This window comes from Lolium perenne, chromosome 2 (assembly GCF_019359855.2).
Source record: "Lolium perenne isolate Kyuss_39 chromosome 2, Kyuss_2.0, whole genome shotgun sequence".
Lineage (NCBI taxonomy): Eukaryota > Viridiplantae > Streptophyta > Magnoliopsida > Poales > Poaceae > Lolium > Lolium perenne.
Window position 1 is genome coordinate 209,087,206 of NC_067245.2, and position 16,581 is coordinate 209,103,786.

Consider the following 16,581-nt stretch of genomic DNA (forward strand, 5'->3'; position numbering starts at 1 on the left):
TATTACTTGCTGTTAGAACGCATCCTCATGTTCGTCAAAAAAAAAAAATCAGAATTTTTGATATTGTTTGCTATGATCTCGGGTTGAGATGTGCATTTTTCATCATTGTTTATGTAAAAATAATCAGGTATTCATTATCATCCATTCATTACTACCGTCAGCTAGTTTTCATGTGATGCACGTTTGAGCCACCACAATGCTAATTTCTTTAGGGAAAGCAGAAGGAAAGCATCAATCTACCTATCAGTATTTAGGGAAAGCATGAAACAATGTATCCACCGAACATGCTGCTTTAAGCCATAGATCTCTACAACTTTTTTTTCTTTTCCAGAAGCAACACTTCACTTGTGAATGATAAAAAATCATTGTCATAAGGAATCGAAGCTCTAAAAAATCACGGAGATACCAATTCAGCCCATTGCCGGAGCCAGGTTTCAAATAATGGGTGTACAAAGATAAACAGTCAAACTTTCAGGATTATGTATAGCACACCAGTACAGCCAAGGAGCTCCGCCCATGTGTTCCAGCCGCACTCCGTACCATTGGATGGAACAATCAAATTAAGAAGTGAGTGGAAAGCTACTTGGTTTGCAGAGGGGCTCTTAGGATTCCCACGATCCACATCCTAGAAATCCCCGAGTATATAGGATGCTATGGATTTTAGGGTCTCGTGATTGATAGCAAACCAATCCCGGAAGCGTGATAGGAATCCTCCCCGTATTAACTAGACTTGCCTCTTTTCCATACTTGTCGTTTGGTCTCACAAGGCATCTAGCCATGTCAATAGAACCCACCGAAATTAATCTTGTTTCCCGCCACATTTCTCTTAATTCTCTCAAAATTTAGAAGATAGAATCTAGAAGTAGCAACGGAGCTTTTTTCGATAAAAGGAATATATTAATATCAAAAGATACCAATTACACCCAGCCTCTGCAACAACGCCCCACCCTAATGGCAGTACGGATGCACACAGCCAAAAAAGAGAAAAGAAAACTAAGAAAAAAAAGTCCCGCTACAGCCTTCTAGACCTAGCAACAGCAATACAACCACCACCGTGACAACACCTGAAGTACAGACTCTGCAAAAGCGACACCTCCAAGAAGAAAACAGTGCACCAACGCCATCGTCGCCCGACCAAAGGTCTTAGGATTTCTCCCTGAAGATAGTCCCCACTCTCAAAACAATGCCTCCAACAAGAACATTGCCAGTTAGGCCAGACCTTGGGTTTTCACCCTGAGAGGTAAGACTCTGGACTTCCCCTGTGCTGCCGCCCCCACATGCATACCACTGCTGCAAGCCCGGAACGCCAAGCAGATCCCTCAGCATCACGTTGACTCGAACCTCCTTTAGTCAGTCCACCAATCCGGCCTTCATGATATTTCTTCTTCTGACTTCACCATGGACCAAAAAGTCACCAGATGTCAACACGGAATACAGCTTCGCGGTGCTCCCTCCGGAACCAAACGGTCGGAATAAAAACATGGGTGCGCGCGACCGAATACCACCCGATCCAGCAAACTGCAGGCAAAATATGCACTGTTCCATTCGCCAGCGGAGCTTTCCGGAACTCATCTCTCCAGTCAGATCAAAGCAAACTGACCTCCGGTAGATCTTTATCTTCGCTTGCGAGTAACCCGAGATCATGAAAAGTAGCAACGGAGCTACTTGCATGAGTCAAAGATCATGAAGAGATCTACTTGCCTCGGTAGAAGTATCAAGAATCATGGCAGCACCATCCCCTTCTCTCTCACCAGCGTCCAGCACCTCTCCTTTTCTCTCACCAGCGTAACCCCTCTCTCTCTGTATTTCTTCTCGGCATGCACACGCACAGCTACATCTCTCCCGCCAGCGAATACTCTACGTTCCTATCTCTATCTCTGAGTTTCGACGTTGGCTTGGAGGCACAAGCAGTACTATTTATAGCAAGTAATACCGCCTAAGGCTAGGTAAATATCAGGGCCGGCCGCTTAACTCTTCGAGCTGGATAAAATATCGTTGGCCGACATCCATCGTGTAATTGGCTCATTAGCTGGCCACCATGCAGCACGTCCACATGAGAAATGTCTTGCCGATGCAAACCCAGCTACCTCTAGCATCCAGCCACATTTCACCTTCATGATTAGAGCAAGAACAATAGTGTAGCCGGCAGCCGGCTATAACAATTTGCCACATCATCTATAGTCAACTTATAACTAGCATGTACAATAGTATAAACTATAAAAGTGTAGTACATTTACAATACATGGCCCACCTTTTAGTCTCACATAGTACCTAGGAGCACGTGCTAGAGCTGACTATTAGATAAGAGTCCACTTACCTTCTCTCTCCTAATCTCTCTCCTCCAACTAAGCAAACTTATAATATTTTATCTCTTATAGCCAAATTGTACCTTATTATTGTACTTGCTCTTAAAGGTCGTACTTTAACCAGGCCGACATGACCAGACAAAGGCCAGACTCCACTTCTGCTCTTGTGGCATGCTAGACTGCTAGTACATCGTACATATACTACTACAGTACCAATACACAACTAGCTAGCTACTTCAGTTTATTAGCTTCATTGACACACATAGTCAAGCTATAATACTAGTTAGTTTAACTCTTCTATTTTTGTTGCACGCAAAACTTAACATTTATTTAAACACTAGATATTAGCTATAAACTACATATTTAGCAACCAATTATTTTTTATTTTAAATTATTTAATAACCCATAAATTCCGGGTTATTACATCCCCTCCCCCAATAAAGGTCGATTGGAGCTCTCCAGATCGAGGTGGCGAGATCGGTTTACTTCCTTTTTTCAGGCCACCAAGGTGGTGGTCAAGAAGAGGAGCATCGGCCTGCTGTTGTCCTTTGTAGATCTACGGAGCGGGCAGTTGTGGAGACTGTGACAATCTTCGGGACCAGGGGATTGATGCTGGCGTCTTTGCCTTGCCCCTACATCCTATGGTCGAATGGCGGCCCTCTTCTAGGAGTTCAACCTCCATCTCGGCGTCGCTTCGTCCCCAAGTGGTTTGTCCCCAGAGATGTCGAGACGAACCGTAACTAATGAGGGACTCCATGTAATTGTTGCTTTTTAATGCAGCTTCTATTCCTTCCGGGGCCGCTTACTCTTAAAAAAAAAAGAATCAATAACTATTGATTGCTGGCATAGAAAGAAAGACAGATGCAAAGCTATCGAAGTAGGATATACTATCTCCATTCTAAAATAAGTGTCGCAACCTTTTTAAACATAAATGTGTACACTAAAATATATGTACTAGATACATCCAAACCTAGATAAATTTGCGATAGATACTAGAAGGGCCAGTGCCATCGTGACAACGAACATTGCGTGGATTAGGCGGCAATGCGTTGGGTGTACATGAACAAGTACGTACTACTGAGTACTGAACCATGCACCTGGCTGAGCATTGTCCGCAACACAACCAACGCTTCGATTCCGTATCATCATCTCCATCTCCATTAATTAAGGGGAGGAAGTCAATGCATCAGTCGTTCGTTTACCCCCGATCGAGCCCGTCTCATTCCCCAATCAACCGCCCGCCTAGCTCCCCTGTATCCACATTCTTCTTCCACAGCCCGCGTTCGCCCGGCCGCCGCAGCCTCGCCGCCCCATCCCCCGATGCCCTCTCCGACGCCGCTTCCCCGCGCCGCGCCACCATCTTCTGTCCTGTGAAACCCCACCTGCTCCTCTTCAGGCAACCCGTCGAGAAAGACGCGGCTCCGGCTGGGCCTCGCCGGACGACTAACCGTCTGCGGCCGTCTTCTTCTCGGCCGCGGAATCAAGCGCCGCCCCTCCTAGCCGTCCCCAGCCACCTCGACTTCTCATCGGTCAGTCTGTTTTCCTCCGCTCCTCCTTAATCATGTGCGCCTTCGTCTTCAATTGCCTCTCTGCTCACGCCCCCTTGCATGCGCTCTGATTCAGACAAGGTAGAGGAGGACGGCCACAGGGAGGATGGTGGAAAACAGGTTGGTCATGAGGAGTTGCTGACGTCGCCGTCCGGATTGGGCGATGCAGCCCCGACGAGCAGGCCATCTAGTCCAACCTCGAGCTCGCCGTCCAGCCCCGCACAAGGTAATTTCTTCCCAGAATATATGATGTATTCCCCATTTAAAACAGTCCCCTGGCCCAGCAATAATATGGAGTTTTTTATGATTAAAGATAAATTTGGATTTCCCATCCCTATCTGCTTCTTCAGATCGGCAGAAAAATTTAGCTGACAAGCAAGTGAGTTACTAGAAGTATAATTTTAGGTTAAGCTTGCACGTACAAACAGAAAACTCGTTAAGTGCTCTTTTATTTTTAGTATAATATATACCAGCCCTGGCCTACACTGACATGGAAATGGAAAGGACTAGGCGTCCACCTCACTCTCGCTCAACCCTGCCACCATCCGATTGCAGCAAGGCTCGACGCCTGCAAGGACTTGCTGCCGACGATGGTTCGCCGATGTGGACCAAGAGTCGTTGTCCAGGCCCTCCACCAGCACATCGCCGCCACCCCCTCAATTCCGGTTATGCTCCACCGAGAGCAAGACCACCACGTACGAGAAGGTAGCCACCACCCATTTTCCTTGTTGGCTACTTTTGTTGGGTCGTTGATGCTAAGATGCTGTTGTTGTATATGATCTTTGTGTTGTGCTAAATTTGGGTCAGATTAATTTGGTCTTTACTTGTAGAGACAAAAATATGATAACTTTTTTATTGTAAGACCTAATAAGAATATATGATGAGACGATAAAATTGATTTGGTGACTTTGCTTCTCATCTTTGCATGTATCTATCTTGTAATCGATGAGGAGACCTGAAACCTGAGTGACTCCATGTATGTATCATATATGCCATTGGCTGTATTGTGTTTAACATAGCAGCATTCGAGGGTGTCGAGATCTAGTTGTAACCTGAGTTTGTGGTGCTCAAGTACAACTTCATACTTTTGGTAAATGGTCATGCATGTGTATAACATTTCAAAGTTTGGTACCGTCCGGCTTAATTAGCTCGCTCTTCTTGCATATTAATTAAGCCAATGTTCATATAAGCACACAAAGCGAAATGACCGTTTATGTACGATCAGATTAAAACCTAAATATTTAGTTAAACATGGTTTGGTAGAGTCCCTAATATTCTTCTAATTTGGTCAACTACAACACAACCTGAAGTTAATTAGTTTCAAGATACTAACTGCATTTAACTGGTACTGTTGGAGGGGCGCATCTAGTCAGGAACAACGAATTCCTCCTACTTTCCCCTGCCAAAAAAGAATTCTTCCTACTTATGTATAGGTAATACTCTCAAGCATTTATCAATTGGAAGCCTGTTGTTGACTTAAGAACTGGTATGGTTCAGCCTGGTTCCATTTTATATCTGCAAGACAGGATTTTTTATGTACATTATATTTGTCGGAGAACGTCTCCCACGGGAGCCACTGCATGACAACAAGCTCAAGCTTGTAAACCTTTTTAGCGATTTTATAACCAGGGCACTAGCATTCGTGGTTCTGGCACGTTTATTTTCTCTTGTTTCTACATTGCTGTTGAATATTGTGACCAGCGTACTTACTTCCGGCTTATTGCTGCTTGTGTGTAAAGTGAACTAGTGATTGGTGTCCTCTATTTGTATTACTACTTACATATCATTATTTGCGCCAAGTAATTTCGATAGAGTGAGCTGGTAGTTCATGTATTTAGTACATTTTTACTCGACCAGCGCTATCTTTCGGATAGTTGTTTTCTCCCAGAGTGTGTATCTTCTCTTCGTGTTACCTGATCCGTCCAACTATGTATAGGAGAACATTGACTACCAAACATACTTTTATGCTAGGCCAAGAGGCGAACCTAAAGAAGAAATACCGAGGTCTGAATTCTGCAGGTTAGTTCTTGTTATACATGCATAAGCAAGTATCGAGTATGGATCTAATATCTTTTGTGACAAATGCAAGTTAGATTATGTATCTTCTTTGCATTGTTGGCCACCAAATCGAGGTACAAATGGAGGCGGTGTTTCCATTACCGTCCCACTGTGATCCGTACGCAGATGTTCGTTGCAATTTGTTTGTACATGTAGCCGGGATCGTGTATATATATAGTCTAAAACAGAAAAATTCTGCTGCTAAATAGATTTTATTCGCTTTTCTTGTTTGGCATCAGATCATTCCTTGGTTTGGGCATGACTAATTTGTTCGTTTTCCATTTGTGTGACTTGTAGATCCAGAGGTGTAACTTTTTAGGTTTGTTCCAAACTTTCACGTGATGTGCAAAATAAGCTAGATTCATGGCGTGTTAAGTCAGTCCAAAAAAATGATACATTTATGGTTTCTATAACATCTGGACAGCAATCACACATGTTTTTTTTTTGTCAATATTGTATGTTAGATCGGTACAAGTTTCTTCACAACGTTATCCAGTTCTTGTTCAGGATTCTGAAACCCATCACAAATATTAACTCGTTAGTTAATAGCTATGATGTGTTCTATGTAATATACAACTTTCTCTAAGATGGTGCTTACACTGCTATTCTTAACGATTCATAGGATTTCCTTTTTTCACCTCTGATGTGGTAAATTACAAATATATTTTCTACCCATTGGGATGATATTCCTTTTCAATTGTCCATGGCCATTCAGGAGCTCACCCCCAATCTGCACCCTGGCCGCCGCCATTCACGAGCTTGTCAACATTGGCACCCTGTGGTCAAGTGTTATTTTTTTCTTTGTTTGCCCTCATATCGATGCTGCCATGCTTCTATCCAATTCCTTCACGTTGTTGTACTTACTGAAAAGATCCTTCTATCATGTAGCTTATCATTTCTGGCAGGCTTCGAATTCAATATTGTAGGCTTATTTCTTGTTCGGAAATGTGCATCAGTATTAGTCTACTTATTTGGATGTCTAGCTGATCTTATGTAATTCAAAAAATGGTACTACAAATTGCATCAATGTGAATTCTAAATGCTACTGCAAATTCCATGCATGCTTGTTTCCAGTGTCTTGCTGGGTTATGAATTATTTGAGAGTTGCTAACAATCTTATATTGGACATAATTAATAATTCTGTTTAGATTTTTAATATGAGTTAAATTGGCGGTGGTTGCTCTGTCGGAAGGCTTCAATCACTTGTCTACATTTAATAGTACTTGCTCTGTTTGTGCTAGTATCAGTGTCCAAATGCATGTTGTTATTCACCTCACTCACCTCATGTCTGGAAATTTTAATTTGGGAATTAGCAATGCACTTTTTACCGAGTTTTTGGAATACTTTATCTTTACTGTTGTTAACACAACAATCATGCCATGAAATGGAATATGCAGTCAGTAATTTATTTAGGGTGTGTTTGGTAGCCCGGTTCAACTGAGAATGACTATCTCTTCCATACATGATGACTCCAACCAAGTTGAAATGAGATGAGATGTTGTTTGGTAGCACATGTATGAGCTGAGATGAGATGTTGTTTGGTAGCACATGTATGAGATGAGATAGGATGCCACCACAATTGATTTTAGGACTAATTCAATATTCGAACAAAGTTGAGACTATCTAAATATAAAACATACATTTACAAAATACACACTAATTCAATATTCCATAAAATATATACTTATTCAATATTCAGTAGTTTTTTTTTGCAAAAAGGTGCTCATGTTTTGCTAAAAGGTCCTGAAACAGAGTCAAAAAAATCAATCGGCTCCTCTGCTCTGATCTGCAGCGTACATGGAGCAGCACCGTTCATCGATGGGGTCCTCCGCTCGGGTGTGTATGAACAGCGAGTGCCGGCCAACTGCTGAGTAGAGTCGGGCGGTGGCCAGACTGGCGGCGGACAGGGGAGGGTCCCGACCAGGAAGGGCCGACGGACAGGCAGGCGTCTACCGGCGAGTAGGGGAGGGGTCGGCGGCCAGAAAGGCCTCTTCCGGCGAGCGAGGGGAGGGGTCGACAGCGGCCGGCAGCCAGGGGGAGGGGCGGCGGTGGGTGGCGGCCACGAGGAGGGGAGACGGGGCCCAGCCTGGGGAAAGCGAGGAAGGAGCGAGCGAGATGAGGCATTTTGTGAGAGTAAGGAGACCACGGGTTTGTGTCTGGGGGGTGCTAGCAGGCCTTTCGAGACGTTTTGCGGGATGAGCTCAGCTAGGCTGAGTTGTGAAGCTCATTTGAGCTTCACAACTGGGCTTGGCTGAGGGGGGTTTTCTGTATGAGGTGGGCATAGCTGAGATGTGTTGGTCCGGGCTAACAAACACATACATATCTGAAAATCTCTGTTGAGATGAGAATTTCTGTGTTGGCCCCAGCTACCAAACACACCCTTAATTTATATGTTTGTTGTCTGTTTCATAAGTTCCTTAATTCTCAAATAGTAATTTAACTATACGACATATAGATCTGATATTGTTCTTTGTATTATCACTACACCCAAGATTTACCATTGGTGTTGCTATGTCAAGTTTACAATTGCATTGCCTATCTTTATCTGACTTTGCTGATTGTTGGGTCTGCAGATATACTGGGAGAAATCTTTTCCAGTGGCAGCGGTGGCCTCTTCTTGGTCTTCATGTTATAGGTGAGCTTCGGATTGTTGCCTTCTCTGCTAGTATTGGGCTTCTGTCTGGTAAGCCACATGTTCTCCTATGGTCTCGGCTAGTAGAGCATTCATCCTCAACTAGGGAGTGGACGTCTAGTGAACTAGTTATAAAAAAAAATCGGGATTTTTTGCTCGGTTAGCCTGTTTATCGAGGGTGCTCTGGAAACTTGGTTACCGGGCGGTAACCAGATTTACCGACCGGTAACCAAATCCCTGATCAAGATTATACTCTTACTAGAATAGTTCAGTTCTGAATACAAGTTTAGCAGGTAAGAATACTCATAGATACTAGTTTCAGTTCTTACCCCTGATTATAGATAAATATAACTTGGCTTGGCAACTTCCGGGTTTGCATTATATAGTTTTTGTTTTCGAGAAAACGCAAAAGAGCTTTTGCATTTAGACGGTTTGGTGTTGCAGGCCTCCGAAGAGGAAAAATATCAAATGAGGCTTGTGCATTATATACTAATGTTATGCTCAATGAAATTCCAAAATTTGAGATGGTCCGATGGCACATATTCTGTTAGTTTATGAATCTGTCTTTAGTTCACTAGCTTCATTCGGAGTGCCAGGATGCTTCATAAAATGTTACTACATGTTAAAGTTTTGATCATGCTATTAGGCTCTCTATCCACTTTATATCAGCCGAGGCTACATTATAAAAAAAGGACGTACCCAGTGCTGAGAGCTCCCGCACTGTGCGGGGTCTGGGGAAGGTGTTAGTAGCAAGCCTTACCCATTATGCATGAGGAAATTAATGTAAGTGAAAAAACACGATAGTGATATCCCATGAGGAAATTAATTACTATCTATGTTGTTAAAACATGATTCACAGAAACAATTAACGATAGATTGATGAATTTAACATTAAAGCATGCTTCTTTTACACTGTACAGCTGTTTTACTTGCTGTTGGACTGATATTCTAAAGAAAAAGACCTAGCCTGTTACTTTGTGCCACAAATGAAATATTTGGGTCTGTTAAGTAGTTATTGAGGTTGGCAAATGTTGTGTTTTGCCAAGGCAAACTATAAATTGGATGAGAATAGCTCACATGTACTTTTGTCATGAAATGTTGAAGTCGTTTGTGCACTTCTCTGTTAACTGATTAGAACATATTCTTATCGCATATGTTCTATTACTATTTATTACTACTATTCGTTTACTGATCCTATCCTGGTAACCAAAATCATGTTTCCTCTCTTCTCCCATACCCATTATATTTTTCCAGCATTTATCCTCTGCCCAACTAAGAAGATCAGATCAAGCGCCATCATGGCACTGTCATTGTGGAGTGCTGAGGACACAAGCCCTGCCGCGACACCGTACGAGCTGCGCTTCTTGAACCAGTGGTAGTCGCTGGATAAGTACACAGAGGAGCATATTTCCATGGCATTCATTAAGGGGAGAAATGGATGAGGCCCTGATGCAGCAGCAATGGAGTAGTAAAGATGGAGATGGCCAGGAGGTAGCCATCGACTACTTCCTCCGCCCTCGCTGCCATGCGATGGAGGCAAGTTCACCATGGTGCAGCTATGGCAGCAGCGACCTTCTAGGTCTCCATGCTCTAGGTGAGTCATAAGGTTCCTCTTCTTTTTCCTCTACATGCTCTGTGTACCTCAGTCATAAAACTGGTGCTTCTGTGATCCAGCCAAAGAGTCGATGATCTTATTTAGGACTCAGTGGTGTTGCTGTATGATTATGATTTTGTATTGGAGACGCTTTGGTTTATTATTCTACACATTTCGAATTAATGTGTCGTATCATCTGCAGAGATCTATATGGTTTTTGGTTCAAACATAATTTGTTTTCAGTTGCTATTACAAGCACTAATGCAATCATATCAATTTGTGTATTTTGTCCCGTGTCGTTTCTAGAACTAGCTTGCAATGTTGTACCTACAATGAGCCCATGCTTGTTAAATTTGTGAAATATTAGAATCTGCCTTTTCATATTTTGGAATCATTGGGACCACGTTTTGAAAATATTGGAATCATGTTTTGACTACAGTTCTGCTGAGGTTGCATATATGAACAAATAGCCTTTTAATGGTACCTAACCATGGTTTGGTTGAAACTTTCTGCTCTGATTGAGCCTATTACAAACCTTTTAATTACTGCCAATGCAGCTTACTGTGTTCTATGGGCCTCCTCACTGGGACACTGGCAGACTTGTATGCGAGAAGGTCAATCTGGGCAGTGTAGCAGGCGTTCTGGAGCGAGGTCAGTTGATCATCATCTGCAATTCGGCATCATAACATGGTTCCATCCAAAAGTATGGATAACCTTCTGTCATTGCATGTATAACTATCAACTCCTACAATTTTTTTTTTGGATGGTCAAGATTAAAAGTTTGAACTCCTTAATTATTGGCCACTCTCTTGCGATGCTTAGAATTATTTGTTCCTTCTCCCTCTCACATGTTCTTTTTTTCTTATTGGCGCCTTTTCATGTCTTGTAGATGACCACACATTAGTTAGATATTGACTCAGACCGAGATGCAAAAAAACTCAAATACCTATGAAAATTATTAAAAGCTAAAATAACCGTATAAGTGTGCATAATTTTGGAAATTGTGCTGACATGAATAATTTGCATTAATTCGTTTTTGTATTGTTCGGCATATATTTTATCTTTCCATCTAAGTAGGAACTATAATAGTGGCTGGAATCTCAAGTGGTATTCACCATACGCCATTCTTTGGTTGATGTTTAGGATTATGGACTGTTTGATTCTATTGCTAGCGCTTGACATGATCTGGGTGTTGCTAACACCGCTGTGTGTATATAGAAATATGGTGATGGTTAAATTTAGATATTCCTTATGGTAGTAGCGTTTTCTGTTGAAGTATAGATTTATTCGCTATATCCCTGCATAGGAATCATAGTCCTGTGTATGGGTTGTGCAATAGTGAACTAGTTTCCTTTGCTCAGTTGTGATTTTATTTTTAACTTGCATTTCTCCTTAAATAACCATCTAATCGAGTTGAATGATTTGCTGGTGCAGATGATGGTGACGAGGCTGCTCAAACGCATGGACATGATCTGGATGAGAAGTTTCCAGTGATCAAGTCCTCTCCCGTGACGGTGTTGTCCAGGAGCGCAAGCGCTAAAGAAGGAACAATCAAGCCTCTCAACTAGAGGTGCATCCTCTAGTGCATAACCTCGAGGAATGGGGGCCAGTATGGATGACATCCTCACTGTAATTTGTACTGCCTATCTTCCTTTGTTGTGTGTGTTCCCTATAACCCACTTCGTAGTGGAGAAACATAGTTTATACAAATAACTGTCATCTTTTTTTGTTGAACAGGATCCTTACCGGATGGTGGCATTCAGCCACCTAGAGGTTATGGCACAGTTTTCAACCGAAAAAGTTCCCATGTTTATTTTGTGCTACTCTTCCTTGCTGTAGTTAGCCTTTTTGTTCAAGTCCTGGTGTTGGACAAGAAGTGTTGAATGAATGTGCTTAAGATTAGTGTGATCTCTTTGCAAAGTCTGGATGTAGATTAGGGTGGTCATTAGGCGTATTTAAGTGCGAATTTGAGCCGAGTCATGGAAGGCGTGGATTAGTTTAACTAAATGTTTTGAAACATGAACTAGAATGATTGTGTTGCATCATACATCTCGAAGCCACTAGTGCAGCCCAGCCAAATAATCTATAGGTGTTGTTAAAAAAATGTTTTGCACTGTAACTAGAATGATTGTGTTGCATCTATGAGGTGCACATAGTCTTATACACGTTGTGAACCACTTTGCAAGTATCGGTCTCATGATGGATGATTTGGTGTTTACCTATATTTGTGTTGTAAATTTATCAAATTGGTAACCTAGCTGCTGTTGAGCTACTTGTTTGGACTTTAACCAAGTGGACTACGGTAGCAGTTGCAAGTTACGTTCTATGATATTTTTTTTTTGTTGTTGTTGGGACATTAGCCAAGTGGACTAGGGTGACTTTTTCTTTATTTGTTGTGAATTGGGAACTAGATGCTATCTTTTATAATAAGCATGATTGATTCTTTGTGTTGTCTGTTCATGAGTATGAATGGAATGGAATATGTGATGTTCTCGATACAGAATTTTGAATGAATTTTCAACTTATTTCTTGCTTGTAAAGAATTATGATATGACTGTGGTGTGTCAGATATACAGATGCTTTGCTCGCTTCAGATATACAGACTTTCTTTGCCTAGCACCAAGCAAACCCGAAGGTGCATCCCATCAAAAAGAAGATGATGTCAAAGAGAATGTCATGAGAAATAGATGAACTCTGAGGTGAAGTATTGTCTTTTTTGTGCATGTGGGGGCGATGATGCTAATCCGTAGATGGGGATGGGTTTAGAGGAACACTCCGTGTCATGAGGATCTTACTTATGATGGCTTTCATATTGGTTGTGTGTTGGATGTGAAACACCTTGGGCTTAGTGGGCTGGTAGTGCTAGAAAGATACTTCTCTGTACTTGCTTGTTCACTGTGTTATTACTTTTGTGTTCCTGCTCTCCATAGTTGATCCGAATAATGAGCGTCATGTTTTCCAAATTAGTTGAGAAGTCACTTTTTTCCAGTTGACAATGAAACCACAGTAGATTCAAATTGTGTACGTGGTATTGCAAAAGTGCGTGCTTAGGTGTATCCCATCGGAGTTTATTTGCTTGATGTCATATGCATGCTTTGAATTTGATATTGTCCTATTTGTACTAGTAGTTTGTTTATGGATGAATAGTGTTAGATGTGATGCAACCTGGGAAAGTTTTTATACTGCTTGTAGACATGATCGTGTCATACAAGAACTAGTTCAGCGTGTTAAACTAATTTTGCAAATAGTTACATCTATTATCCCTTAAAAAATATGCCAGGTAGTATGGAATGATACATTGACTTGAGAATTTCTTGTGTACCATCTCTACGTTTTCTGAAGAAAATACCAGGTGCTTGTTCCAATTTCATGTCTAAATGTTAGAACAAATCTAGGAGACCGTCTCTGAATGCGAGTAGCAAATGGATAGATTAACATGGCATCTGATTGTGAGAACACGGTGTCATGAGGAAATTACGTATCCTGGCTCACATAGGTGAGCTACAATCGGTTGGATACTTGGTTTTTCTCTTCATAGTGCATCGGGTCAACTTAGAAGGAATTAGTTGTGTACTTGCTCCCTGATTGCTGTCAGAATTAGAAATTGTTTTCTAGTTTTAGTAATTCCTTCTTTTAATAAAAATCACTTTCTCTTTCGTTGTGTTTTTGTATTTCAGGGGAGAAATGGAGCTGGCCAAGAGAGATAGCTCTGGTTGCTAGATCCAGCTGGCCGGCAGCCTGTGAGTTTAGATACGTTTGTGGTTGCTTCCTTCTGTGTTGTGTGGGAGTGCAACATATACTTCTTTTAACTAATAACAGTTATGTTGAGATACATAGTGAGCAACCAAGAATATTTCGGTTGAGCTCATCATGTGTGGTGGTTTCGATTATAATTTTACTAGAATAGGGTGAATTGTGAATTCAAGTATAGCATTTGCATCATTTTGCATTATTGTGCATTGGCAACTTCTCTGTTTGCACTATTATATCCTAATCGTAGGGCTCAATGATATTCAATTTTTTTTATATGGTCTGATTTTCTTTTAGTTGAGATATGAAGCTATCTTTATGTACAATCCAGAGTGCCAGGCTGCTGCATAGAACCTTACTACATATATACTACCTCCATTTCAAGGAATAAGGCGCACGCGTATTCCAAGACGTACTTTGACCGTAAAAATTGAGCAACAAAATCTTGATTATATTATATGTAATTAGTATCGTTGGATTCGTATTGAAAATCACTTTTTTAATGATACTAATTTCATACAAACGATCTTTATCTATATGAAGTAATTCTTGGTCAAACAAAAAGCACGTAAAACGAGGGCGCCTTATTCCTTGAAACGGATGTAGTATATATTAAAGCTAGATCATCATGCTATTATGCTCTCTATCCACTTTATACCGATGCTGCATTATGTATGCTGGTGGCCTCGCTGATGTTATCTGGTAAATAAAAGTGAGAGAAATTGGGTAATCTAAAAGTTGTTTTGTCTGTCACTAATAACTGACTCATATGTTCTTCTCCATCATCCTATACCTAGTAGCACATGAGTGACATATGACCTGGCCCAAAGAAGTCATATTTGCTATTCTTTCCTCTTTGTAATGGACATTAAGCCAGTGAGTAATGCTGGTTGTGTTGTGTGGGTTGCTTAGTAGAAACCCTCCTCGAAATTTATTTGTTCTTGCTAGATGTGATCTAGAGAAGACCATGATACTTTGTTCCTGTGCAAGGATGACGAGGCGGACTATATGGCAGCCAGGGCAGCAGCTGTGACCTGTAGCTGATGCAGGTTGGTGCTTACTTGGATGGACGCTGGAAGACTTGGGTAACAATAGACGCTTCATATATACGGCTTGGTCGTTGAACTATCTCAAGCTGCAGCTTTCTTTCTAGCGTTCTCTCTTCAATATATATGGTTGCAGCCGAGCTTTGAGATTCGAGAGCATCTCGTAACCTGGCATGGGTGTGTTCTATGTAACCGTCCCAGCTTTCATTGATGTTTTTCCTCGTCGTTTGGTTGATTGTTACTGAATGTCAAATGAGTGTGTGTGCTCCAGTCTTTTTGGCTTCATATTACTTGTGTGATTTGGATGTCTGAAAAACAGCAGTGGTCAGGCCGAATTTAGTGAATGAACATCTAGCTGATTAATTATCTACTCTAATTTTCTAAAGAAAATCCTGCTGATATCCTTCTTTCTAGTTGATAAGCTACAGTTTTTGCTCCTTAACCTCTATGCATCATCCATTGCTTATCTAAATATGGCCAGCTATTCATTGTCATTCATTCATTACTACCGTCGGCTAGTTTTCATGTACATATGCATGTTTGAGGTTAAGGAAATAATGATTTTTGGGAAAGCAGAACCTATCACTATTGAGGGAACCATCAAACACTATATAACTACGGAACATGTATCCATGCTGCTGCAAGCCATAATTCTCTACCTGATTTGAACAATATTTTCAATGCACGGATTGATGGAAACATATTTCTGAATGTAAATAAACTTGAGCAAGTTTTTTTTTGGATAGAGGGGAGTAACTTTTTGTTCGGAAGCAGCACTTAACTCGTGAACGAGACAAATTAATTGTCGAAAGGAATCAAAGTTGTAAAAATTCATGGCGATTCCAGTTCAGCACACTGGCAGAACCATATTGGAAAAGTTTCCCCTAGATATACATCAGTACAGCGTTTTAGAGGCCGAGCTACATGTAGCCCTTTATTTTCAAACTCTTGGAACTCGTATTGAAAGTGTCAAAAAATTCGAAACAAAATTCTAGAGGTAGCCAATGGTGCATTGTACAATGGTGTAAAATCTCAACGCAAACTAATTTATATTCTAGGCTACACAAAATTAACAAAATCTAACAAATTTTATAGTCTTGTAATGTGTACTATTCAATATAAAATTTGTCAGAATTTGTCATTTTTGTGTGCCCAGAATATGAAGTAGTTTGCATTGAGATTTCACACCATTATAGTATACAACATTGGCTATCTATAGAATTTTGTTTCGGATTTTTTAAAACTTTGAAATACGAAGTCTGAGTGTTGGCAAATAAAGAGCTACGTGTAACTCGGCTACCATTTTAAATTCTCCAGTATCCATATGGCTTTGTGGCCTCCATCCATGTTCCAGCCGCCCACCATACCATTGGATGGAACAACCAAATTAAGAAGTGAAGGAAGCCTAATTGGTTTACTGGAGACTTCTGGGAATATGAAGGGAGACTCGGTTGGCTCCCCAGGCTCCTAGAAATAATAGGACACGGATTACCGGATCGGTGGAGTGAGTTGTTAAGAATCTCAACAATCGGTGAAAGAGGCAGTTAAATACAAGAAACCATGTCATTGATACATGGAAACTATCATCTCAACCGTCTATCGATCCTCCTCTACATCATGGCCCCCTCCCAATAAGCAGGTCATGTTT

At 41.3% G+C, this 16,581-nt stretch overlaps 1 protein-coding gene across 5 annotated transcripts; it reads left to right on the plus strand.

Annotated features, from left to right (window-relative positions):
• Positions 1–3,445: 3,445 nt before the first annotated feature.
• Positions 3,446–15,283, plus strand: LOC127334714 (uncharacterized). Of its 5 annotated transcripts, XM_071826466.1 has the most exons (11): positions 3,447–3,835; positions 3,930–4,079; positions 4,409–4,558; positions 5,790–5,872; positions 8,485–8,546; positions 9,798–10,137; positions 10,695–10,788; positions 11,572–11,766; positions 11,875–12,836; positions 13,815–13,877; positions 14,878–15,283. In XM_071826466.1, exons 2-6 carry the CDS (start codon positions 4,017–4,019, stop codon positions 9,920–9,922), a joined length of 483 nt encoding a protein of 160 aa, XP_071682567.1. In that variant the 5' UTR covers positions 3,447–3,835; positions 3,930–4,016; the 3' UTR covers positions 9,923–10,137; positions 10,695–10,788; positions 11,572–11,766; positions 11,875–12,836; positions 13,815–13,877; positions 14,878–15,283. The 5 variants fall into 5 exon arrangements, with proteins under 5 accessions (XP_071682564.1, XP_071682567.1, XP_071682566.1 ...); XM_071826465.1 differs by having other exon boundaries at positions 10,695–10,840; positions 13,815–15,283; XM_071826467.1 differs by having other exon boundaries at positions 11,572–11,773; positions 13,815–15,283.
• The last annotated feature ends 1,298 nt before the right edge of the window (positions 15,284–16,581 follow it).